Below are 27,782 nucleotides of genomic sequence, written 5' to 3' on the forward strand. Positions count from 1 at the left end.
GTCCTGGTTCAGACTTCCTTGGTTCAGACTTCAGATTTCCTCTGATAGGCCTGGTTTAGCTTCTAGTATTAGTCCCTTCAGCCTCTTGCCTACACTGCCGACAGAGTGATTTTTCTAAGATACAGATATGATCATGTCACTCCCTGCTTAGAAGTCCTCAGTGATTTTTCCCTTTCTCCTTCCAGCACATCATCTCTACTCCATAGCCTGAAGCCTTCATGATATGGTTCTGCCTGCTTTTCCAGTCTCATCTTACTGGGCCATTCTCCCCTTCTGATTCTCTATTTCAACCACACTGCTCCCTAAATCCTACTATTGCTAAGTCTTAAATAACGGCTGTCTTTGACAGTTATCAGTGGAAAAAACAAAAACCTTCCTTTGCATATTAACTTATTAGAGATATTTAAAGCTAAGTTAACAAAGCTCCATTATTGAGAGGCCATTCATTGATCTCATTTTACAAATTGGTTACTTATATTGCTTACTATGTGTAAATGAAATATATAGTGCATCAAATTTGGCATTTGCTCCCACTATCCTTTAAGATATTCTATAGAACAAAACATACAAATAAGCAAACTTGGCCCTAGTAGTTAATAAAATTCTTATTTAAGTATCCTAATATTTATAGTAAGGAATGATTTACTTTTTAAATATATAGCTTATTTTTATTTTATTTTCCTAATCAACATACTAGTTTTGTGACTTTGATTATGCAAATTATGTAATTTACTAAGACTGTTTTATAGAAAAATATTGGATATCACTGTCTTTTTTTTTTTTAATGTTTTTATTTATTTTTGAGACAGAGAGAGAGCATGAGCAGGGGAGGGGCAGAGAGAGAGGGGGAACACAGAATCCGAAGCAGCTCCAGGCTCTGAGCTGTCAGCACAGAGCCTGACGCGGGGCTCGAACTCACAGACTGTGAGATCATGACCTGAGCCGAAGTCGGACGCTTAACCGCTTAACCGACTGAGCCACCCAGGCGCCCCTGGATATCACTGTCTTATCTCTTTATCCAATTTTCTCTCTCCTTGGGAATCTGTATTCTAATTCTACTAGAGATTAGAATTGATAACTGTTAAATGGCTTTATTGATAGGATCAGTTAGTTGTTATTTTTTGTTATTTGGAGATTCCACATATGAACTGAGCAATGTTCTTTGGGACCTTCTTTTATTGAGAAGGGGTAGAGGAAGCAAGAGGAAAATAAAACATTGAGTCTTTCCTGGATTGCTAGGACATCAAATATTTCCTTAAAGTACACTTAGTTTTTCTCTTTAACGTTAATTTCCTCTGCTTAGGTGAGTTGCTCCTAAAGCTATTGAATTTCATTCAGCATATATCTGTAAAAGTCAAGAAGATAATGTCAGCCACAAAAGGTTGTTGTGAAAACAGCCTGTGTTAGGTATAACACACTTACTGTCACAGGATAGATTCTTAATAAGTGATAGCTACTATACCGAGAGACTTTGATATAAGGTGATTTAAGGGTAGAGAGTTCAGAGTCATTCAGAGTTTGAATCCCCATTTACCAGCTTTGTGGCTTTGGGTTTGGCACTTCAGTTTCCTCATTCACAAAGTGGGGTGTAAATACATACCTCATAGGAATGTTATATTAAGGTACTTAATACAGCACCAAGCCTATAGCAAGTACTCAATAAATGACTTGTTTTACTGTGTTATCACAGGAATAGTCATTTCTTGAGCCACTCATTACATCATAGGTTTTGTATAAGACCCTACATAATCCTGTTTATGATTCTGAAAACAGATTCATATCCTACATCCATTAGAAAACTACTTTACAGAGGTGCCTGGGGGGCTCAGTCAGTTAAGCATTCGACTCTTGATTTCAGCTCAGTTCATAGTCCCATGGTTCGTGGGATCGAGCCCCGTGTCAGGCTCTGTGCTGACAGTGCAGAGCCTGCTTGGGATTCTGTCTCTCCCTCTCTCTGTCTCTGCCCCTTCCCTGCTCATGTGCTCTCTCTTTCTCTCTCTCTCAAGATAAATAAATAAACATAAAAAAAGAAGACTACTTTAGTTAGGCAATATGTTTAATGGGCTGGATTATATAGACTAATCCTAACTCAGAAATACTAATTAGTCTTCACTGAGCCTAAGTCTAGGCAATGAGGAAGTAAAATTTCTACTTGTCCCCATTAGAATGAGCCAGATGGCCCCACTTGTCTGTAAAAGAGTAGGGAAAGTGGGAGCATGAATCCATGGTAATTGTAAACATTTCTGCTACATGTTATATGAGCTGATTCTGAAAAGGCAAATGGAGGTCAGTTTGGTGAATGAGGAAGGAGGAGAAGAAAAAAAGAAACTGAAAGACAAATTAAAGGAGCAATATTCCATAGTATATATACACCACATCTTCTTTATCCATTCATCAATCAACGGACACTTGGGCTTTTTCCATAATTTGACTATTGTAGATAATGTGCCATAAACATCAAGGTGTAGGTACCCCTTTGAATTAGTATTTTTGTATTCTCTGGGTAAATACATAGTGCAGTTGCTGGATCGTAGGGTAGTTCTATTTTTAACTTAAAAAAATTTTTTTAATGTTTATTTTTGAGAGAAAGACAGAATGCAAATGGGGGAGGGGCAGAGAGAGGGAGACACAGAATCTGAAGCAGGCTCCAGGCTCTGAGCTGTCAGCACAGAGCCCCACGCGGGGCTTGAGCCCACAACCCGTGAGATCATGACCTGAGCTGAAGTCAGACGCTTAACTGACTGAGCCACCCAGGAGCCCCTTAACTTTTTGAGGAAACTCCATACTGTTTTCCAGAGTGGCTGCACCAGTTTGCAACAGTACAAGAGAGTTCCCCTTTCTCCACATCTCACCAACACCTATTGTTTCTTGTGTTGTTAATTGTAGCCATTCTAACAGGTGTGAGGTGGTATCTCATTGTAGTTTTGGTCTGCATTTCCTTCATCTTGAGTGCTGTTGAGCATCTTTTCATGTGTCTGTTGGCCATCAGTATGTCTTCTTTGGAAAAATGCCTCTTCATGTCTTCTGCCCATTTTTAAATTGGATTATTCATGTTTTGGGTGCTGAGTTTTAGAAATTCTTTATATATTTTAGATACTAACCCTCTATCAGATAAGTTGTTTGAAAATATTTTCTCCCATTTTGTAGCTTGCCTTTTAGTTTTGTTGTTTCTTTTCTTCCCTGTGCATAAACTTTTTATTTTGATACAGTCCCAATAGCTTATTTTTGCTTTTGCGTCCCTTCCGGAGACATATCTAGAAAGAAGTTGCTGCAGCTGATGTCAAAGAAGTTACTGCCTGTGTTCTCATCTAGGATTTTAATGGTTTCCTGTCTCACATTTAGGTCTTTAATCCATTTTGAATTTATTTTTGTATATGGTGTAAGAAAGTGGTCCAGTTTCATTCTTTTGCATGTTGCTGTCCAATTTTCCCAGCACCATTTGTTGAAGGGACAGTCTTTTTCCCATTGGATATTCTTTCTTGCTTTGTTGAAGATTAATTGACCATATGGTTGTGGGTTCATTTCTGGGTTTTCTTGAAGTCTGGAATTGTGTCTCCTTCAGCTTTGCTTTGTTTTTCAAGATTGCTTTGGCTATTTGGGGTCTTTTGTGGTTCCATACAAAATTTAGGATCGTTTGTTCTAGCTCTGTGAAGAATGCTGTTGGTGTTTTGATAGGGATTGCATAAATATGTAGATTGCTTTGGGTAGTACAGACATTTTAACAATATTTGTTCTTCCTGTCCACAAGCATGGAATGTCTTTCCATTGCCTTGTGTCATCTTCAATTTCTTTCAGCAGTGTTTTGTAGTTTTCAGAGTAGAGGCTTTCACTTCTTTGATTAGGCTTATTCGTAGGTATCTTATTATTTTTGGTGCAGTTGTAAATAGGATCAATCCCTTAATTTCTCTTTCTATTGCTTCATTATTGGTGTGTACAAATGCAACAGATTTCTGTACGTTGATTTTGTGTCCTGCAACTTCTGAATTCGTTTTTCAGTTCTAGCAGTTTTTTTGGTGGAGTCTTTCAGGTTTTTTATATATAGTATCATGTCTTTTGCAAATAGTGAAGGTTTTACTTCTTCCCTGCTGATTTGGATGTCTTTTGTTTCTTTCCGTTGCGTGATTGCTGAGGCTAGGACTTCCAGTACTATGTTGAATAAAAGTGGTGAGAGCGCACATCCCTGTCTTGTTCCTGACCGTAGAGGAAAAGCTCTCAGTTTCTCCCCATTTGGGATGATATTAGCTGTGAGTTTTTCACATGTGACCTTTATTATGTTAGCATTATCTTTTTAAATTCTGGCACACCCAAGGTATAGTCACAGTGCTTGAAAAGAAATGAACTCTAATAAAAGGTTTATCTTTTTGCCTGAACTTTTCAAGTTGCTGCATCAAAAGACAACAAAACCCTCAATGAATTGATGTGTGAAGTATCACATGCATGTTACCTATTGGAAATAATATTTGTGGAGCTCATAAAAATAAAGTTATCTAAATACAAAATGAAAAGAGCAGTTAACATGAATGGAGCGTGTTGTGCGAGAAGCTATGCCAGTTACTTTATGTGCATTATCTCAGTGAAACCTCACAGTAACCCTGTGAGGAAGATACTGTTAATACCCCTGTTTCCAAACTCTGTCAGTTTATAGCATGATATGACTATTTTCATTGTATATTTAAAACAATTTGGTCCTAGAAAAGGTAAGTCAATGTTATATATTTTGTCTATTATCATACATCTATCATCAAATTAAAATCTCTGTTATAAGTGTTTATGATTTCTGCAATAAAATAATTTAAATATAGCCAGTGGGAATTGTGCTGCAATGTTAACTTTTCTGTTTTTAGGGTTTGGACAGAGGATCCAAAGGCCAAATTTCCACTTTTAGCAGTTTTATTTCAACTGTTAACCAGAAGAAAGAAGCTGCTGAAAACAGAAGTTCACCTACACATCTTGTTTTCCCTAACATCAAGAATGGTAAATTAATAATAATTAAAAGTACGCATAGTCTGTATATTTTGGTTGAAAGTATATTATCAAACTATTAAAGAGTCATCTGGTAGGTGAAGTTAATTAATACAGTATGAAAAAGAAATAAGCAGTATAAATATTTACAGAAAGAAGCAAAATTGTTATTTGTAGGCGATTGTTACATAGGGTAAGGTATGAATGACATATAAATCTCATGAATAATAACGTTTGGTTAGGCAGCCAGACACAAAACAAATATACGAAAATTCACTAGATTTCCTTTATTTGAGGAATAATCAATTAGAAGACTTGATGGAAAACAATGAAATACTTAGAAATAAACCTAAAAGGAAACAAGCAAAACCTACATGAAGAAAAGTGTAATACTTTATCAAAAGACTAAAAGGTCGTGGGATGGAAAAATGTCATGAATATCATAAAGATGTCAGGTATACCTGGTTTACTCTCTACATTTAATCAAATTTTGGGCAGTTCTTTGGGGGAGAACTTAAGAAAATGGTACCCTATGTGATCTAGAAGCGTCATTGTCCAAGAAAATGCAAGCAAAAACACTGAGGAAGCCCGTTCCTCCAGAGGACATATATTATGAAGCTATTCTACTTGCATCAAAAGTAGCCAAACGGACAGTAAAAATGCAGTGTATACGTGGTATTCAGCTATTCAAAAAATGGAATCAGGATGACTGGTTAACCTATCAAAAATAATAACTTGAGATTTTTAAAACTAAAAAATACTAGAAGAAAAGGCAGGAGGTTGTTTCTATACGGTCTCCTGGCATGACAACAATGCCAAGAGCCATCAAACAAAAAATTGACAAGTTTGAGTACATAAGAAAATGTAAAACTTCCGTAGGAATTTTTAAAAGTCATAAAGTTAAAATATAAATGTCACAGTTGGTGAAAAACATATCCTTAATCATAAAGATTATGAATAAATCAATAAAAGGCATATTCCAATAAAAAAAAGGCGAGGGGTATGAGCAGACCAGTCAAAAGAGGAGATGTGAGCAGTTAACACGCATGTGAAAGGATGCTCAGTCTCACTTGTATTTAAAGAAGTACAAATTATAACAAGAAGTTAACATTTTCCTCTTCAGTTGCAAAGAGTGAAAGGATTTATATCTGTGATGTTGTCTAGGGAGTGTGAAAATTGGCACTTTTATGAATGGATGGCTTGGAATACTATGCCTCTATTAAGAAAAATGTGATATGTATATAAAGTGTCTAGGAGAAAGAGCCACACAATACACTGTAAAATGAAAAACCCAAGTTACACATAATATGACTCCAATTTTCTAAGAATAGGGAAACCTTTTTTACTTCTTTGAGCATATGAAGAGGCATGGAAGGATGCCCACCAATCAGTTAATGGTTTTCTCAGAAAAGTAGAATTGGGTGTATATTATAAATATGCTTTATTTCTTTATACAACTCTGTATTGTTTTGTCACAGGAAACATCCATTACTTGCATAATTTTGAGTTCCCCTGGCCTATAACAAAAGAAATCTGCAAAGGTTTAAATGTCCCTTGCATCCAAACAAAAGAAAACAAACCTAGAAATGTTTAAGGACACAGTTTTTGGTAAATTATTGTGTCCATCAGGTGCATGTGGCATAAATTATTCTTTTTTAAAAAATTTTTTAAATGATTATTTATTTTTGAGAGAGAGAGAGAGAGAGAGAGAGAGAGAGAACGAGCCAGGGAGGGGCAGAGAGAGAGAGAGGGAGACACAGAATCCAAAACAGGCTCCAGGCTCTGAGCTGTCAGCACAGAGCCCGACGTGGGGCTCAAACTCATGAACCATGAGATCATGACCTGAGCCAAAGTTGGACACTTAACCGACTGAGCCATCCAGGCACCCCTGGCATAAATTATTCTTACACAGATTTTTAAGTGACATTCCACACTAGTGCTCGACCTATTGATTTACACTTTTACTTAATTTACTTTTACTTAATTTACACAATAATTTACACTTTTGCAGGTTAGTATTTACATTATCTGATTTATCAACCTTTGCCTTTGATAACTTCCTTTTTCCTTTATTTATATACTCAACAGTGTGCACACATACATAAATTCATATTCTGTCATCTCAGGCTTACTCCAAGGAGGCACTTGTGCCCTTTATGTCACAGTCCCCAAGCCCACAACAAAATAAAATAAACCTGTAGTTTGGTACCATTAAACAAAGAAAATGAGCCTATTTGATGAGGGAGTGGAGTTGAGAGAAATGATATGTATATGAGACATGTTAACTGCATACCAGCTATAAATTTTATTTGTGTATTATTTGTGTATACATCATTTTATTTGAGCCTCACAGCAGTCACACAAAATAGAATAGATATTAGAATCCCTGTTGTATTAGTTATCTATTGCTGTATAACAAATTACCATAAACCTAATTGTTTTAAACAACACCTATTTATTAGCTGATGGCTCTTTAAGTCAGAGGTCTTGGCGGGTGGGCAGGGTTTTCTACTCAGAGCCTCACAAGGTGTTGGCTGGGCTAGACCCTGGGGAAGAATCCTTCAGGCACCTTCAGGCTGCTGGCAGAATTCGTTGTTTGCAGTTGTAAGGCCAACGTCCCGCCTCCCTGGTGGCCATAAGCCAGGGATGCTCTCAGCTTCTAGAGACCACTTGCACCCTCCACCTCCGCTCATAGACCCTGGAGTATCACAGCTTCCTGTTTTAAGGCCGGCAGCCGGCGCCCTTGTGTTGAATCCTCTTCCTGCTTCCAGTCTCTCTGACTTTATCTTTTGCAACCAGTGGGAGAAAACTCTCTGCCTCTAAAGGTCTCAGTCATTAGGTTTGCCTACCTGGATAATCTCCCTATTTTAAGGTCAACCAATTAGTAACCTTAAGTACTTATTTCTCTGCAGTCCCTTTTGTCATGTAATCCCGATGGAATATTAGAAAGCTGAGACTCATGGGGGCCATCTTAGTTTCTGTTTATAACACCATTTTATAAGTAAGGAAACAGGCTCAGAGAGGGTAAATGACTAGGCCGAGGTCACCGCTAAGTGTCAGAACCAAAATTCAGTCCACAATTTCTGACAACAAAACTCTTGTTCCTCTGACAGATAGAGGAAACTCCTGATTGACTTGTTTCTCTTGCCTGATTAATCATATCACATTAATCATACAACTCTTATTATATCATCTTCATATTCCCTAATGCTTCCAAAATTAAATTAAAAAAAATTTTTACCATGACACTCAAGGATGTTCAAAATATGACAGCTTTTCGTCATTATGTCCCACTTTTCCCCTACATATAACTTACATTTCAACTCTTCTCCTGGATGCCTCCTCACACCTTACCTCAGAGGGGTTTTTTTGCCAGTTTGATCCCACTGCCTGGAATGCACTCTCCCCTCATCTCCACCTGACAGAGATCCTGTCCTTCCAAACTACTTCTTTACCAAACCTTTGCTGATTCTCTCCAACCAGATACAGTTCTTCCCTTCTTTGACGCTCCATTTAGGTTTTCTTTTGTTATTACCTCTTATTAGTCTCCCAGTCTTATGAAATATCACTTGTATACTGTAATCTCTTAGACCGTATGTTCCATGAGGGAATAAATACCTCTGTAATCCCCACAGGCCCTAGGCAGTTACCTTGTCCATTAGAGGTTCTTAGCAAGTAGAGTTGACTCTTAAACAACACAGGTTTGAACCGTATAGATCCACTTATATGCAGATTTTTAAAATAAATACAGTACAGCGAATATATTTTCCTTATGATTTTTTTAACATTTTACTTTCTCTATCTTATTATTGTAAGACTACAGCATATAATACATCTGACATACAGAATATGTGTTAACCAACTGTTTATGTTATCAGTAAGGCTTCCAGTCGACAGTACACTATTAGTAGTTAAGTTTTGGGGGAGTCAAAAGTTATATCTGGGTTTTCAACTGAATGAGGGGTTGGTTGCCCCTAACCTCCACATTGTTAAGTGGTCACCTGTATATACTACATAGAGTAAAACCAAAGAGAATTCAGAACAGAGGAAATGGCTGTCGGAGTGGATGTCCCCAAGCAGTAACAGCAGCAGCCACAGCAGCAACTTCATGTAGTGCTTACTGTGTGCCACTCACAGTTCTAAGCACTGTACATATGTATGAATTCCTTTAGTCCTTACAGCAGTCTGATGTTGGAATTCTTTTCCCATTTCAAGGCTAAGGAAACTTAAGCCACAGAGACTTTTAAGTGACTTGCCCTGCTTGAATGTACACAGCTAATGAATGGCAGAAATAGAAAAAGGAAAAGAAAGCCAAAAGTGGTTTTTCGTAATGCCTTCATGGAAAGAAGAGTTGGTGAAAGAAAAGGAAGCGAGTCCTGAAAGAGGGAAAAAATCATGTTGTGCTGTGACTTAGAAATCAAGGGGGAAAAAATTAAAGGAGAGGATATAGTCTATAGTGTCATTGCTGAGTGAGGATAAGATGAGTAAGCACTGAGACAAAGCCAAAGATTTGTTGGTTAATGTGTGCATGGGTGACTTAACAGAACAGTTTCAGTAGGATGGTGTGAGGACAGTGCAAATTGTAAAAGTTAAGGGGTGGACTAGTGGCGAGGATGTAAGGGCAACGTAGACTGCCTTTAGAGTAGCTTGAACTGAAAGAAAAGCAGGATCTTGCAGGGTAGTGTTGTCAAGGGCAAGGATCTAATACAGAGGGAGACTAAAGTTTCAGTAGGAACATAGAATAATAAAATGAACTAGTAGACTAGAGAAGTGAGCGGCATGAGGATGGGATCAAGGAAAAACGCAAAGCGTAGGGGTTGAGACGTCAGCTCCAGTGAGGAGAGAAGAGCACCTCTTACTCACACTGTGGAATTAGAAGGAAGAGAGGAAGTAGGAAGAGGAAATGGAAGTAGGAAACTCACTTCTCACCTTGAATTCACTTCTCTCTGTGGAGGGTATATTAGTTTCCTCCTGCTGCTGTAACATAGAACATAAACGTGATAGCTTAAAACAACAGAACTTTATTCTCTCAAGGTGCTGGAGGCTAGAAGTCTAAAATCCAGGCATTGGGGGAATTGATTGCTTTTGAAGGTTCTGAGAGAGAATGTGTTCCATGCCTCTGTCCCGGCCTCTGGTGGTTACCAGCAATCCTTGGTGTCCCTTGGCTTGGAGATGCCTGTCTCCAATCTCTGCCTCTGTCTTCACATGGCATTATCTCGTGTATGCCTTTCTGTGTCCACATTTCCCTCTTCTTGTAAGGATGCCAGTCATTGAATTAGGGCCCACCCCAATCCAGTATGACCTCATCTTAATTTGATTACATCTACAGAGACCCTTTTTCCAATCAAGGTTACATTCACAGGTCCTAGAGTTTAGGACTTCAGTGTATCTTCAAACCTATCTATTTGAAAGACACAGTTCAGTCCACAACAGTGTCAAGAACCTTAAGAACGTTGAAATGTCTGCTGTGGAGAATGACAGTCAAAAAGAAAGTCATGATTAGCTGTGACCTTCTTTGTTTGGACTGTTTGTTCAAATTCATTAGCCTTTGCTTCCACACTGATTCCTGTATTCCATTCTGTCCATACTAAAATCCTGATGTCTGAACCAACTTATTTGCCCACAATCTACCTGCCTCCTCCTTGGGTGGGTGCGTTGACTCTGAATATGGTCCGTGTGTTTGAGACCCCACTGCTTGTCTGAGGCCCTCTCATCTGTGCCAGTCGTGTGGAATCTGGGCTCAGCCCCAACCTGAACTTGGAGTATTTGTATGCACCACTCTAGAGGAAAAGACCTCTTAGCAGACTTCTTTTACCCTCTTGGAATTCCTAGTGCTGACTTCTCCTAGCTGTTCTGTCTGGGTGCCGGCTGGATTCAGGTATGACCTGGAGTTCATATGTCAGGGATGCTGTAGACAGAATTACTTTCTTGAATGGGAAGTTAGACTAAGTCTGGCAAATGTAAGCATGTTTATAATTCCTTGATCTTTTGGGAAGCCTCTTTTACTTGCCAGTAAGATGGTTTCCTCAAAGATGCATCATTCTTGGCAGTTATTACAATTTCCTCCCTCTGGTAGCAGGACCTATGCTGGGTATTCTCTAACAGCTTGTCTCCCCATCTGATCTTCAAGTGGTATTAGAGAAGCTGCAAAAGCCCAGCGTGGGTTTACCTAACAGCTGAGGGATGCCTTTCCTCCCTGGAGATCACATGACTAGGTATGTGTGTCGAGTTGGCTGTCCTTTTGGAGATCAGGGAAGTGTAGGAGTTTTACCTACTACAACAGCTGCTAGGGATGATACATCTTCAGAGAAACAATATAAATGGTAAGTAATGGTGGAGGGGGATTAGCACTACCTTCTCTCTTATTCTTTTGTATCTTCCTTTCTAAAGTGGTTATGTCCCCTTTCAGACTTATTTAAAACATCTTTAAACAGCACAGAAAGATTTAAAAGAAATGAAGCAGTATCCTCCCCGTATCTTTTAAAATGTCTTTGCACTTCCGGTAATTCAGAAAAGAGTAGACAGGAACCCTGACATTTCCCTCAGGGTCACTGTCCCTCTCTGGCTCAGTGCATTTGGTGAGTTTAATCTAGAAGAGCCCTGAGGTGACACCGTGAGCTCTGCAGTTTTAGGCGTAACTCCGGAGAAAGGCGTCCTGTGAGCTTTGCCCCTCTGAAATAGCTCTGGGAAACAGAGTGGTCCTCAGCTCAAATGGTGGGTGGAGCCGTGCGTGGCGGGGTCCTGCGACCTCTACACAGGTGAACAGGTGAAGCACCACAGAGTTTGCACGGTTTCTCCGACAGCGGCTTCAGAGGCCGACCGAGCCACAAGCTGTTAGGAGAAATCCAGCACAGGACTTGCCATCTGGGAGAGAGAAAAGGATCTGAAATAGCTGCTTTTGGAATCTTACCCTAGAAGTATCTCCAAAACCTCAGATGACCCCACTTCCAGGTTTCTGGGGAGAATGAACTGATTTTGGACTAAATCTCCAAAATCTTTCCCTAGGTCGGAGTGCGTACCTTGGACTTGACTTTTCCTAACTCTACCTAGGGGAGAAGTACATCTATCGTGAACTCAGAGTGCCTTGCTGCATTTATTTGTTTATTCATCTGTCTCTTTACTAGTCTGTAGGCTCCTTAAGCCTCTATTTTGGAGAGGGAAAGGGCTATCTATCCTTTCTATTTTTTATACTGAAGGTAATTTTTTGAATAGGTAGCACATTTGTGTATTTCAAAAATCAGTACTATAAAAAATAAGTTATGTTTTGGACGTCTCAGTTTTACATTCCTCCCTGCTGTCTGTTGTATTCTTTCCTGTGCTTCTTTATGGAAATGAAATCAAATACAAATACACATTTTCACTTCCTACCTTTTCTTAAAGAAAAAGTAACTGCATGTGCATTGTCTTGCACCTTATTTTTTTTTAGTCCGTGTATCCTGTGTGTTTTTCTGTATCAGTACATAAAGAGCACCCTTATTCTTTTTTATAGTTTTCTTCCCCTGTATTGGACATACTATAGCTTATTTAATAAGATGATATTAAAAGAAATTTAATGAGTTGTGTCCATTCTTTTAGTGTAAACAGCGTCACACTGAATGAATTTATACGTGTCTTTTTGTTCATATGCCAGTGTTTCTAGGATATTCCTAGAAGTGGGATTGTTGGGTCTGAGAGCAAATGCATCTACAATCTCCTTGAGTTTTTAATACATCTGTGCATCAGGATCCAGCCTCCACGGTACATGGTGTCTTTACTCAGTGCAGAAATACATGGGAGACTGTTTTTTTCTGGGTTTCTGGTCAGTTTTCCCTGTTGGAATGTCAGACTCATCCCTATAATAAATTTTCAAAGATATGTCCAGTAGCACATCAAAAGGACTTTTTAATATTTTTATAAGTAGACCCACAAGAGAACATTTCGCCTATGCTTTTGTTGCAGTTTTACAAACATAAACATCATTGAACTTCGTAAAAAGTACATCTCCAAAAACTAATGAATATATTGCAATATATTTGGTTCTGGTGGCTAAAGTCCTATGAGTCAGAGGATTTTCCCCCCTCTCTCTTCCTTTCTCTCTCCCACCTTCCATTTTATTTTTTGCCAAATGTTCAGAAAAGTCACCCTATAGACAATGATGTAAACACCACCTGTTATGACTAATCCACTCTGGTCTCTTTCTGTTTCAGTTGCCTGCCACTACTAAAGTAATCAAAAGCAATAAAAGTACTGAATTGAGGGAGGGATCCTTCAAATTGTAGCTCATTTATTACTGCCTGGTATCCACACATTGTAAATTATAATATTAAATAAGAATTGAATTTTTGAGTTAACTACTACCAGTAATTGTCATTGCGACCTTAGACATTACATATAGCGCTCATGAGCCTTCTTTTTTACTCATTTATAGAGTGAGGAAATGGGGCGTTATGTGTTGAAAATACCTTCTACCTCAAAGTTTTATGATTTAAAGGGTTAATTTTCTAACATACTGATTTTGTTCGATCCTTGCTGAGTTTTGTTTGCCATTTCATAGTTTACCAGCCCCTACTTCCATGCACTTTAGGCTTTAGTTTTGCTACTTGTTTTCCTACATGGTAGAAGGTTTGGCATTATTAGACAGTGGAAAAAACATGGATGTTATGACTTATCAGGGTGTGTTTGAATCCTGGCTCTGTAACTTACCAGCTGTATGGTCCTGGAAAAGTTATTTAACCTCTCTGTGCTTGTTTTTCCATCTATAAAATAGCGTAATAAAGAAATCACCTCATAAATTTGTAAGGATTAATGAAAAAAAGCATTTAAAAGCATTCAGTTATGGGGCGCCTAGGTGGCTCAGTTGGTCAAGTGTCCAGTTTTGGCTCAGGTCATGATCTCGCAGTTCATGGGTTTGAGCCCCACATCAGGCTCTGTGCTGACAGCTCAGAGCTTGGAGCCTGCTTCGAATTCTGTGTCTCCCTCTCTCTCTGCCCCTCCCCCACTCATGCTCTGTCTCTGTCTCTCAAAAATGAATAAATGTTAAAAAAAAAATTTTAAAGCATTCATTTCTGTGCCTTATGAAATTCAGTAAGTGTGAGTGACAATATGACAAGCAGTTACATTGGACGGAAGGGATTACAATGGGCAGGAGTTTCCATTACTTATTTCATGAGTAACTGCACAAATTATTTAAAATTTGAAACATCACACATATAGAAAAATGTCATCAACATTTGTGTATGGTTTTGATAATAATAAAAGGAAAGCACACGAACTTAGCACTCAAATCAAGAAAAAGAACATTACGGGCCCCTTAAAAGCCCCATTGAGCCCACCCCAGTTGCATTGCCCTGCCTTTGTGTCCAGAGGTAACTACTATTCCCTTGATTTTTTTTAATTTTTATTTATTTTTCTTAATGTTTATTTTTGAGAGAGAGAGAGAGAGAGAGAGAGAGAGAGAGAGAGAGAGACAGCATGAGTAGAAGAGGGGCAGAGAGAGAGAGACAGAATCTGAAGCAGGGTCCAGGCTCTGAGCTGTCAGCACAGAGCCTGACATGGGGCTTGAACTCACAAACCCAGGCACCCTCCCTTGATTTAAAAAAAAAAAAATAGTTTTTATACATTCCTGTAAACAATATACTGCCTAAATTATATAATTATACAGACACACACTCACACACACACACACACACTCACACTCACACACACACACACACACTCACACACACACTGCTTAGTTCTGAAAAACTGAATAGCGAGCATAAACCTTGGATGTTTAAGGGACAATATTGCCACTATTAGGTGAAGATTCCCAGGAGATGATAGTCTGAACAGAGTCTGTGAATCAAATGTGGCTCCAGCTTCCCCAAGAATTTATGAGTCCTTTCTGGGGAAGTCAGTGGGCTTCCAGGCCATGAGTGAGTCCTGGGAAACAAAAGAACCATTGGCATATCTGACAGAGCTGTGATTTGGACTATGTAGTAAATGTCTGGCAGAAATATGGTCTCTCCAGCTGTCAGCAGTTCCCCAGGTTAAAGCAGTGAGGTGAACTGAGTGCCCTCAGCTGATTCAGATACCACAGCAAGAAATTTCATCTGGACCTAAGTACCTTTCTCTTTGGCTTCCTTCTTTTTCTGCTCATTTTCCTTCACGGGTTTCAGGAAGCTATCTTGGCTCTTTGAGTGCTTAATATGCTCAATACTTAGATTCATTCTCTTGGCAAGAATCTTGCCTTTAGCTTGTTTGTTTACGACAGTGCCAACAGCAAGATGGGTAACACTGTAGACTCTTCCAGTTTTGCCCTGGTAACATTTGTGGGGCATTCCTTTTTGAGTAATGTCCATTCCCTTGATGTCAACAACATCACCTTTCTTGTAGATTCACATGTATGTGGCCAAAGGAACAACTCCATGTTTTCTAAAAGGCCTAGAGAACATATGGCAGGTGCCTCTCCCCTACCCTTTGAGTTGGTCATTTTAGCGAATCACTAGAAGATGGTGGTTCCAGCCAAAAGGCTGGCGATAGGTTTTTAAATTTTTTCCCTCCCTGCATGATTTCTGACTCTTCCAGGTTGCTTTTGTTTATTTGTTTTGGTTTCTACAATATTGGAATCCCTTGAAGGCTTGTTCACTCCTATGCTGGTGACTGATGCTGGCTGTAGTCTTGGACTTTAAATCGGTTCTAGATGGAACACCTGCACCTGGCCTTTTCGTGGACTGCTTGGCTTCCTCACGGCATGGTGACTGGACCCCAGGGTCAAGCACCCCAAAAAGAGACAAGCAAGCAGAAGTTTTATTACCTTTCGTAACCTAGTCATACAGCATCACTCTGTCACAGTTTTTCATTAGCAAGGATTAACTAAAGCTGGCCCGTATTCCAAGGGAGAAGAGTTAGACTCCATCTTTTCATGGGGGAAATATAAAAGGATTTATAGATGTATTTTATTATTTTTTTTTTAATTTAAATTCAAGTTAGTTAACATACAATGTAGTCTTGGCTTCGGGAGTAGAACCTGGTGATTCATCTCTTACGGGTAACACCCAGTGCTCATCCCCACAAGTGCCCTCCTTAATGCCCATCACCCATTTAACCCATCCTCCCACGCACCTCCCCTTCAGCAACCCTCAGCTTGTTCGCCGTATTTAAGACTCTCTTATGCTTTGTCTCCCTTTCTGTTTTTCTCTTATTTTTCCTTCCCTTCCCCTATGTTCATCTATGTATTTTAAAATGACCACACCATGTGAGTGTAAAATCCTCAAAGAGGAGCCAGGTCTTTTGACTCTTGTTTTAGAACTTTTTCTTATATCCTGTTGTAGGACAGGAAATCATAACTAAAATCAGGTGTTTAGAAGACATATGCATGTTCCGTTTCCATGCTGCTTCAGTTTCTGTCATAATGTCATCGTATAGTTCACTCTATTAATAGAGAATTTTTTTCAACTTTTTTGATTGGTTTGTAAGTCCCCCTTTTGTTCTTAAGTAGTTGTAGAGATGGACATTAGAAATTATTAAACTAGTGGTTTTCAAACTTATTTTTATTTTTTATTTTCATAGAAAACACTTTTTTGAAAACTAAAATTTTTCTTGGGGCATCATTATGTTAAAAGCAGAGAAAAGCTAAGCTGCTCTGAGCAAACATATCCACCAGCACCAGTCCCATGAGGTGGTCCTTGAAGTTCTTTGGAACCTTGGGAATAATTAACTTAGGTTATCTCTTTCATATTATCATTATTATTTCTTAGGTTTATTTATTTTTGAGAGAGGGAGAGAGACAGACAGACAGACAGTGTGAGCAGGAAAGGAGCAAAGAGAGAAGGAGACACAGAATCTGAAGCAGGCTCCAGGCTCTGAGATGTCGGCACAGAGCCTGACACTAGTCTTGAACCCACTGACTGCGAGATCACGACCTGAGCCAAAGTTGGATGCTCAACTGACTGAGTAACCCAGGCGCACCGCCCCCATCTCTTTCATATTATAATGTCAAAAGTGTGGTCTAAGGAGTTTCAGTGACATGTCTAAGATTATAGGAGTAAGTGAGCCAACAATGGGACCAAGTCCTTACTTTTTTATTATTACTTGAGTGTAAATTATTTGGGATGACACTTAGAGGATGGCATTTTGCAACACTGTGTCACCAGCAGCAAACCTTTTAAACTAGTGTTTCCTTTCCATCAGTAGAGGGATAAGGAACAGGCCCAGGTTCTCCTCCTGAACGCCCAGCCTCCACAGAGACTCGTGTTTACCTCTGATGCTGCCATTGCCATCTGTGCTGGATGGCCAGGAACAGTCTTCAGTGTCCTAATCATGTGGCCAATTTAAAATGTCAGTCTTAATTTTGGTGGCTCCACTTGTGGAAAACCACATATTACGAGTTTCCAACCAGAGTCAGCTTATGATCGCTTCTTGAAAACAGTGAGTGAGCTGGCAAAATTTGGCTGATAATCTCACACCCTTATACATAGTTGTATTATGATCTTCACTCCCCCCCCCCCAATATACTTCCAGCCCCCACCAGAACCCTTAATCTTTTTGCACTGGCTTCAAGTGTTTCACTTAATGTTTCTAAGCAACCAACTAAAATTGGCAGCACTATATTAAAAGCTAGGGAAGACGATTACTGCTTATCAATTTAGCACAAATTGTTCCCAAGTATTGGCTGAATGAAACCAAAATGACAGGTTTTCACTGATAAACATATTTTGGCTTTTTTCAGCGTATTACAGTATTCTATATTGCAGAAAAGCCTGCACGTGATGGAACAAAGAATTGTTCTATTTATAATATCAGTTTGAGATTTAATTAATCTCTCATCACCACATTTATTGATTTTCTCTCTTGAATTAGACTTTAATAACCATCTGTGAGAACAGACTGAAAGCCTGTCTCTGGAAACAATGCCTTGATATTTAGGGGCATGAGAGCAGCTGTGAGCTGTTGTTCTTCCTTTCTTGATAGTTGAAAGTCACATCCTGTAGTTTGGCTTTCATTCACTAATGTGAGCAAATGATCTGCCTTTCTTTCTGACTCAAGTTCCATTTACATAGTACGTTAACATTCTGTGTTACTCTTCTGTCCAAGTTACCTTCTGACCTAAAAATAAATCCCATCTGGGCCTCTGGATCTAATCTCACCCTATAATCCTCTCGGTCTCAGCATTACTATTTCTCTTATATAAGAATCTTCCCACTCTCAGGCTTTGCCAAAATCCAGCTCTCTTACTAACTAGACTTTTTCACTCTTCTTCCACCTCAGCATGGTATTAATAAAAATGAGTGGGTATAAAAATGTATATATACGCTTTGTGAGTGAATAAGTTAATTTATATTTGAATGAGTCTGTGTGTATCTAATAGTGGGTGTTTATAGCCCAGGTTGGGAAAGGTGTGTGGGAAGGGATAGGAAAGGGTGAGCCTGGTGAAGAGGAAGAGAAACTGTAGAGGAGCCTCAAGACAACAGTAACAAGACCGGTGTTGGAGAGAGGAGACTGTCATCTGTTTCTTTGCTACTGAGATGCCCATTTCTTTCTTATGGTTATAGGTTTCCAAACACAACAAGATATCATTTGTAGAGATACCTAATTTTACTTGCTAATAAATTGAACCTCAGTCCAATATATGCCTAAAGTAAAAATTGCTAGAAATTGGGTATTTCCATATTGAATAAAGTGTATAAAAATCAGTTCTGGAACTGAATGAAAGAAATTTAATCGTCTCTCTTGTACTGTCAGCATCACTGGTCTTTCCTAGTACCCACTGAACAATGTTTCTCTGTGCGATCCTCGGACCGGCGGCATCAGCATCATCTGGTAACATGTTAGAAATACAGATTCTTGGGCCCCACCCCAGACCTACTCAATCGCAAACCTTGGGGAAGGCGCTAGTAACCTGTGTTTTAACAAGCTCTCCAGGTGATTCTGATACACAGTAAAGTTTGAAAATCATTGCTGTTAATTATAAGAAATTGGCATGTCTGAAGTATCCTCTAATATGAAAGATATTTTACTTTAAAATACACCCTGACACTAATGAAATTTATCCTAGTTTATTGAAGTTAGTCATAGATGCAAGGACCGATACTAGACTGGGGGAGTGGATAAGGAAGGAAAGACCTTATAGCTATGTTACGACTGTGATGATTGATACAGCTATGTTTGCTTAGTTGAAGATATATCCTGATTACATAAGAGTAGAATTAAATTCTATATGTGTACATTTCATTATTGTAGAATTTAGGATATGAAAAATATTCATCTACTCTATTGGTTTGGAAGTATTAATAATTCATAAAGTAAAATAACCAAAATAAAATGCTTAGTAGATGGGCTCGAAAGCAGAATGGAGGAGACAGGAATAAATTAGCTGGAACATAGAACAATGGAAGTTACCCCCTCTGAGCAATAGGCAGAAAATAGACTAGAAGGAAAACATGAATTATCTCAGAGACTTGTGGGACTGTAACAAAAGAGGTTACTTTCTTGTCATTGGTGTCTTAGAAGGACAGGAGAAAGAGGGTAGGCTGAAAAAGTACTTGGAAATGACTTAAAGCTTCCTATATTTGGGAAGAGACATAAACAGGTTCAAGAAACTGTGAACCACATACAGGATAAACCCAAAGAAATCTACGTCAAGACATTCGATAATCACATCTCTGAAAAGCAGCCAAACACAGCACCTTACCTATAGGGTAAGATCACTATAAACAGAAAACAGTGAAGGGAAGTAAAAGGTACCATTTCTATACTTCACTCCAACTGGTAAAATGGTAACACCAGTAGACTATGATAAGTTGTATGTATATAATATCTAGAGCAACCTTTCAGAAACACTACAGATGAATCAAAATGGAATTCTAAAAAATGCTCAAAATAACCCACAAGAAGGTAGGAAAAAAATAAAACAAATAGAAAACAAAAAATAAAACAACAGACTTAAGCCCTAATGGATCAATAATTACATTGATTGTAAATGGTCTAAAATACATCAGAAAAAAGAGATTGGCAGAGTAGATTAAAAATCTGACCTGACTGTATGTCATCTGTAAGAAATTCAACTCAAATATAACAATACAGGCAGGATAAACGTAAAAGGATGGGGAAAGATATACAGTAGTGGCTGTATTAATATCAGATAATCTAAGTAGACCTAGAACAAAGAAAATCCTGGAGAGAGAGAGAAATATTATATAATGATAAAATCAGAATTATAAGGAAAGAGGGGCGCCTGGGTGGCTCGGTCGGTTAAGCGGCCGACTTCGGCTCAGGTCATGATCTCGCGGTCCGTGAGTTCGAGCCCCGCGTCGGGCTCTGTGCTGACAGCTCAGAGCCTGGAGCCTGCTTCGGATTCTGTGTCCCCCTCTCTCTCTGCCCCTCCCCTGTTCATGCTCTGTCTCTCTCTGTCTCAAAAATAAATAAATGTTAAAAAAAAAAAAAAAAGAATTATAAAGAAAGAATTAGAAATATATTTTTTTTAATTTTAGAAATAAACCAGAGGGAACACAAAAGCAAACCTACATACCACATAATGCCCTAAGAGAACTAGAAGATGAAAAGGAGGAAATGTTTAAAATTTAAAAAGAAATGAAGAAATTGATAAAAAATTTGACAGAAATTAACTACAATTGAAACAGGCAGAGGCTCACATCTGGGTAATTGGAGAAAGGAGGGGCTTGGTAAGACTCTGTCACTCAACTGATTCATGATTTCAAAGCTATTTGTCTTCTAATAATTCATTAAGCCATGCATTCCTTTTGTGAGATTCTTCTGTATTTGTTTTGTTTTGCAATTAAAAGATTATGAAATGCAACAAAAAAGCAAACAGTGAACTGGCAAATATTTGCAAAAAGAAAAAGGAAAATATGGAAAAGTGTCATGCAAATAGTTTTTTTTAAAAAAAACTAAAACTACAGTCAATAATTACAGAGGATGTAAATAAATGGTTTACATATATTCAAGAAGGTAATAAACATTAAAAACATTGAGTCTCACTGAAATACTCCCCGAAACACAACTTTCTGGAAAGGAGCAAGGAAAGAAACTTTAAATTTAGTAGATTATATCTGTAGATAACTTTTAATTAAGATACGGCCTAATATTCGTTGTGAGTGAAGTTGGGGTTAGAGGGGACTGGTGGCAATAGAACCTACAGTAGGCGCCCTTTAACTGTGGTGGGTTTTCTGTTATGTGATCCCAAGGCAAATGTATTATTAAATAATTCATTTGTTTTCTGTTCACGTTGAGGTAGCCTGGCATTTTATAATTTGGAAAAGTTTTACCATTAATTACATTGAGTGCTTTTTTTATACTTCACAGTGAGAGACCTACCACCAATTTGCCTTGATGTTAGACAAAAACAGCGTATCTCTACAGAAGCATCATCATCTGAAATGAAGGCCCCAGTTCTTCCAGAACCTGTTCTTCCTAACCAGCCCAAGACCATCAAAGACTTTCAGTAAGTTTCAGCTCACTGTTATATGTAGACATATGGATATCTGCATGCTAGTACTTTCCATATTTTAATATTTTTGTGTGAGAAATTGGACTCGTGGCTGTTTGTAAGGCATTGGTCAAGAGGGAAGACACAAAAGTTGAAGGTGAAAACAAATGTATAAATAACAGGGAAGGGGTAGACAATGTGGCAGCAACACTAAATAACAATATGAGTTAAAATAGACAAAAAGGAGATGAAGGTGGTGATAAAATAATAAAATGTTGCCTTTTTAAAAAAACAGTATTTCATCTACTATGTAACACATAAACTCTAAAGCCTATGTCACTACTGAAGAAAGTCCAAATGGATACTTGAAGGGCTGAGTGATAATGGGAAAGTAGAGACAGAGAATGTAAACAAATCTTTCAAGAAGCTTAGCTGTGAAGTGGAGGAAAGGAAGTGTTAATTGTAAGGAGCATGTCAAGAATGACCTTTTTCAAAAGCATGTAGATGGGAAAGCTGAATTGATATCATGAGCTAATTAAGAATTATAGATTCATAAACTATATTTACGTTAACTGGAACATACTGAACGGCTTCAGTATTTCAAGTTACATGCTTGGTGACATTTGTAAAGAAGAAATGCTGTTTTATCCGGGTAGTATTTCTGTCATAGTTGATGTATGTTTTCATTTTAGGGAAGATACAGAAAAAGCTAAGTCGTCAGGAGATTGGAAAGCAGTACATGATTTTTATCTGACAACATTTGATTCTTTCCCAGAACTAAATGCTGCATTTAAGGTAATTACACATAAAACACATTTTTCAATTTTAGTTTTCTTTTTTTTTCTTTTCTTTTTTTTCTTTTATTACTTTTTTAATGTTTTTATTTATTTTCGAGAGACAGAGAAACAGAGCATGAGCAGGGGAGGGGCAGAGGGAAAAGGAGAAACAGAATGCAAAGCAGGCTCCAGGCTCCGAGCTGTCAGCACAGAGCCTGAGGTGGGGCTCGAACTCACGAATTGCAAGATCATGACCTGAGCCCTTCAGATGCTTAACTAACTGAGCCACCCAGGTGCCCCTAGTTTTCAATTTTCCAAAGAAGATACGATAATTCAGCTCTTTCCCTACCCAATATTGACTTAAGCAGCCGTTTAAACAGACATTTATAGGTATTAATTTCTGAAATTATGCATATCACAAATAAATATTACTTAACTGATATCTTAAAGGTTGTTTGTATTTGTACTAATGCTGATGCTTCACGCCACTCTTTCAGTTTTAAAAAGGAAAGTGACTAAAATAATTCTCATACGTTCATTTTTATTTTTAGCAACTTGGCCCTGAAAGTTCTTTTTCAACATCCTACCAAGACATTATGAAGTAGTGGTTAGGGCTCAGATATTACTAAGAACAGTCCTTAAATGTTATATATACACTAAACTTACTAATTGAATTTGCAGAAAGATGCCACCACCTCATTTAATACCATTGAAGACTCTGGGATTAATGCTAAGTTTGTGAATGCTGTATATGATGCCTTACTTAATACTGTAAGTATTGTTTGTGAACAGATGCAAATATCATAACTCTCTATCTCTTCTGTATTTCAAAAGCAGCCACAGAAATATTGTAATAATCACTTTGTAACATAATTATATTAGAAATTCTGATATAATTTTACAGTAAATTTAGTTGGAATTCTCAGAAAATTAGATTTTTTTAATTAAAGAAGAATTAAGCAGAAAATACTTCTGTGTCCAGTTCATCTAAGGCTTGCCGAAATAAAATCACGCTTCACTTAGTCAGCAAAAGAAGATAAATTATTTGATTGTACTGGCATTGCATTGAATTTATAGTGGTTCTCAAACTTTACTATGTATGGCAATCACAGGAAGGGCTTTTTAAAATACAAAGTTTCAGATTCAGTAGGTCTGGGTAGAGCCCAAGCATTTGTGTTTCTAACAAATTCCCAGGATATATTGATGCTCCTGATCCAGGGACCACATTTTGAGAACCACAGTACAACAGATGAATTTGTGAAGAATTGACATTTTTTTAATCCGTAAGCATGATATATCCCTCCAATTACTTGGATCTTGTTTAGTTTTTCTTGGTGATTCCTTGTAGTTTTCTGGATAAAGGTCTTACCTGTATATTGTTACATTTATTTCTAGTACTTGAATTTTTTCTGATGCTATTGTAATTTGCTATTCATATTCTAATTACTAGTAGATAGAAATACTTTCATATATTTATCTTTATTTACTTACCATGCCAAATTCACTCACTAATTCTAATAGTGCATCAGTAGATTTATTTGGATTTCTGTATGGACAATCCTGTCATTTGTGAAAAAGGAGACTTTGACCTCATTAGTCCTTTTATCTTGCCCTGGCTAGGACCTCTTGTACACTTTCAAATAAAAGAAGTAATAGATATCTGAGTACTTTACTGTTTAATATACATAAAAAGGTACATAATAATATTTGTCATGAGAGAAATGTAAATAACATTACATATTTGTTCAAAATGAGTAAAAAGTTTTTTAAGCACCTTACCATGAATTGACAATATTGTGGAGCAGATGGAACTTTCATACCTTGATGAGAGATGGATAAACTAGTACAACCACTTTGGAAAATTGCTTGGCATTACTTACTAACTCTTAAGCATGTACATATATACTGTGACCCAAAAATTCCACTCCTAGGACATTTGTCTGACCTTTTTTGACTTGGAATATTGTCAATGTTTTATAGACACTAAAAAATTAAATCTACAACACAAGGGGAAAACTCTCTAAAATGGAAATACGATTTTTTTTAGTATTTGAATTATTAAACTATATAGGAATTTTTTTTATGCCTTTTCCAAATCCAACAATGAGAAAAAGTCTTTCTGTTAATGTTTTATTTTTTTGAGAGAGAGAGAGAGAGAGAGAGACAAAGCATGAGCAGGGGAGGGGCAGAGAGAGAGGGAGACACAGAATCTGAAGCGGGCTCCAGGCTCCGAGCTGTCAGCACAGAGCCCGATCGGGGGCTCCCACTCACAAACCATGAGATCGTGACCTGAGCCGAAGTTGGATGCTCAACCGACTGAGCCACCCAGGCGCCCCTGAAAAAAAGTCTTATTTTTTTATTGAACATAATTTCATTGCACTTAATAGGATTGTGGGTTTAACTGCTAATTATAACTTGGTTCTGGTGGTATTCATATGTTTAAATATATGCAGCCATTTTATACTGTTAAACATGCTACTCTTGGACTTGTGCTCGTGATTTTATCCTGTCAATCCAGGGAGAGTGAAATTGTTTTTCAGTCATACAAAACTGATGTTGGTCATCAAAGGGCCACCGTATATGTTTGTGCAGTTGGTGGTGCATGACCCATCCCGGGGAGCATTCTCATTGTAATCTTATGTCATTGGTGCTCTAGCCCTCTCAGATGTGAAAGTGATACCACCATAAGTGGCAGTTCTGGGTCCTCAAGTCAGATTTTAACTATTGAAACAGATCTGTCACTATAATTAACATATAAAAGTCACCTAAGTAGTTAATCCTAATTATTTTATGATTTTCTTTTGCCTACAGCCTCAAGACATTCAGAAGACGGTATTAAAGGGAATCATTAACAGCCTATTACGAGAATGGAAAGGGTAATTGTAACTATCATTTAGCTAATTGATACAGATAATTTCTACATCCCATACGTCTTTAATATATATGTATGTAGTTTACTCTCAGAAAAAAATTTTAGTTGTTATAAAAACATAGATCAGAAAGAAATTATAAACTTTATGACAGGGGCGCCTGGGTGGCTCAGTCGGTTAAGCGTCCGACTTCAGCTCAGGTCACGATCTCGCAGTCCGTGAGTTCGAGCCCCGCGTCGGGCTCTGGGCTGATGGCCCAGAGCCTGGAGCCTGCTTCCTATTCTATGTCTCCCTCTCTCTCTGCCCCTCCCCCATTCATGCTCTGTCTCTCTCTCTGTCTCAAAAATAAATAAACGTTAAAATAAATAAATAAATAAATAAATAAATAAATAAATAAATAAATAAATAAATAAACAAACTGTTTATGACAAAGCTTTCTAACTTGAGATTTGTGACTTCTCAGGAAGGTCCATAGGTGAGCTTCAGAGGATCTGTGAGTCCTTTAAAATTGCATATAGGGGCACCTGGGTGGCTCAGTCAGTTGCGCATCCAACTTCAGCCCAGGTCATGATCTTGCGGTTCGTGAGTTCAAGCCCCGCTTTGGGCTCTGTGATGACAGCTCAGAGCCTGGAGCCTGCTTCAGATTCTGTGTCTCCCTCTCTGCCCCTTGCCCACTTGCACTCTATCTCTCTCTCAAAAATAAATAAACATTAAAAAAATTGCATATAAAATTTGTTATGTACAGATATGTGTGTGGAACAAAAACGGGATGGGTAGTTACATTGTAATCTAGAATTAAATAACGTGGACATTAAATTTAGCTTTGGACTTCCTGGTAACTAGAGCAAAATTTTTCTTCTTTCTAATATAAGGAAATGTAAGTTTGGCTACTGAAGTATTTTTTTTCTTAGAACTAAATCTTGAATCGTTATATAAGGAATGATGGGCCATGTGATTGATAATGTTGAAACTGTGGATATGCATAACACAACAATATACTTTCAAAAGTCCATATTATTTAAAATGATATTATTTAAGTAGGATATAATGTAAATAATAGCTGCTTTTGAAGCCAAAGAAATACCATTAAATTATAATCCGAATGTTTATATTAAGCCCCATTTAAAAATAACATCAAAATTATTAAATGTTAAATGTGCTCCGTATTTTTAAGTAACATTGCTCTGATTTTCAAAGAAATTCATGGTTATTACAGAAAATTTAGAGAAAGCACTACTAGTATTATTTAAAAGCATAAAAATGTTGAGGCACCTGGGTGGCTCGTCGGTTAAGCGTCAGACTTCGGATCAGGGCATGATCTCACAGTTCGTGTGTTCGAGCCCCACATCGGGCTCTGTGCTGACAGCTCAGAGCCTGGAGCCTGCTTTGAATTCTGTGTCTCCCTCTCTCTCTGCCCCTCCCCCACTCACACTCTGTTTCTACGCTGTCAAAAAATAAAACATTAAAACAAATTGTTTTTAAAGTATAAAATGTTAACATTTTGCCATCTTTTTTCCTAGTCACCTTTTTTAAACAATTGACATCACACTGTGTAGTTTCATGTGATTTTTAACTTAACAGTATTTTTCCTAATTTATCATTCCAGTAATAAGTTTACATTTCCTTGAATTGTATGGTTGTGGTCAAACACGTAGTGCTTTACTGAAAATGGAGAGATTTAGCACATGCGGAGCGTTCCGGAGAGATGAGGAAGCCCAGGGACCTGACCCTGCCCGGCCTCAGTCCACGCTCAGCATACTCAGTGCTTTCTAGCCTAGCACATGCCCTGCCGAAGCGTGCCTGAGACACATTAAATGATAATTCCATTGATCTATCTAAGGAGCGTGTGGTCTTTACCCAAAAATCTTGTTTTATTTTGGGTTTATTAGAATAACAACAAGATCTAAAGCTCGCTGACTATTATGGGCTAGGCACCTTTCTAATAATCATCCATGTGTTTCTCATTGAATCTTCACTACAAGCCTGTGAAGTGGGTAATACGATTATTTTCATTTCACAGTAGAGGAAACTAATTTACAGAAAAGTTACATAAATGGCTCAAGTTAACACAGTAAGTGCTGGAGTCAGGACTAGGACCCAAGCAGTCTGGCCTAGAGCTGTGATCTCCCGCCACAACTTGAGTGCACAGAACTGTGTACTGCATTGGATTACTAGTCCCCAGGACAGGAAATTGGCAATTGGCATGGTATTGCTATAAAATGGAAAAAATAGTGTTTGCCTGTCACCAGGAATTTTAATATTTATGAATTGCCTTGAGCATTTAAAAAAAATTTTTTTTAACATTTATTTATTTTTTGAGAGACATAGACAGAGTGTGAGCAGGAGACAGGCAGAAAGAAAGGGAGTCACAGAGTCCAAAGCAGGCTCTAGGCTCTGAGCTGTCAGCACAAAGCCCAGCGTGGGGCTCAAACTCATGAACCACGAGACCATGACCTGAGCCGAAGTCGGATACTTAACCGACTGAGCCACCCAGGCGCCCCTAAAATACTTCCAAATATAATTTCTAAAACATAACAATAGTCCCATTCAGAAAATAGTATGACAATTATTTAGAATATTACAGACAGAAATAGTTTAGATTTGTTTTAAGCGCAGTTTAAATCCTCATTCAGTCAAGATAGTTCTTCTACAAAGAAATGTTATTGACTAAACATTTTTATAAAAATATGTGTATACATTTTTCACATTTTAATACATATGTTATATATTTTCAGATTATGTAGCTTCACATTTTGTAAAGGTCGTTTA

The 27,782-nt window shown here is 38.0% G+C and overlaps 1 protein-coding gene across 7 annotated transcripts in view; it reads left to right on the forward strand.

Moving 5' to 3' along the window:
- HECTD2 (HECT domain E3 ubiquitin protein ligase 2) overlaps nucleotides 1-27,782 on the forward strand; it is an 80,000-nt gene that overhangs the window by 14,289 nt on the left and 37,929 nt on the right. For all 7 annotated transcript variants that reach the window (XM_042908623.1, XM_042908622.1, XM_042908625.1 and 4 more), the window contains exons 2-6: nucleotides 4,845-4,974; nucleotides 21,244-21,382; nucleotides 22,060-22,162; nucleotides 22,825-22,914; nucleotides 24,955-25,019. In XM_042908623.1, coding sequence (XP_042764557.1) covers nucleotides 4,845-4,974; nucleotides 21,244-21,382; nucleotides 22,060-22,162; nucleotides 22,825-22,914; nucleotides 24,955-25,019 — 527 coding nt within the window. The remainder of the gene's footprint in view (nucleotides 1-4,844; nucleotides 4,975-21,243; nucleotides 21,383-22,059; nucleotides 22,163-22,824; nucleotides 22,915-24,954; nucleotides 25,020-27,782) is intronic.

The sequence above is a fragment of the Panthera leo genome, chromosome D2 (assembly GCF_018350215.1).
Source record: "Panthera leo isolate Ple1 chromosome D2, P.leo_Ple1_pat1.1, whole genome shotgun sequence".
Classification (NCBI taxonomy): domain Eukaryota; kingdom Metazoa; phylum Chordata; class Mammalia; order Carnivora; family Felidae; genus Panthera; species Panthera leo.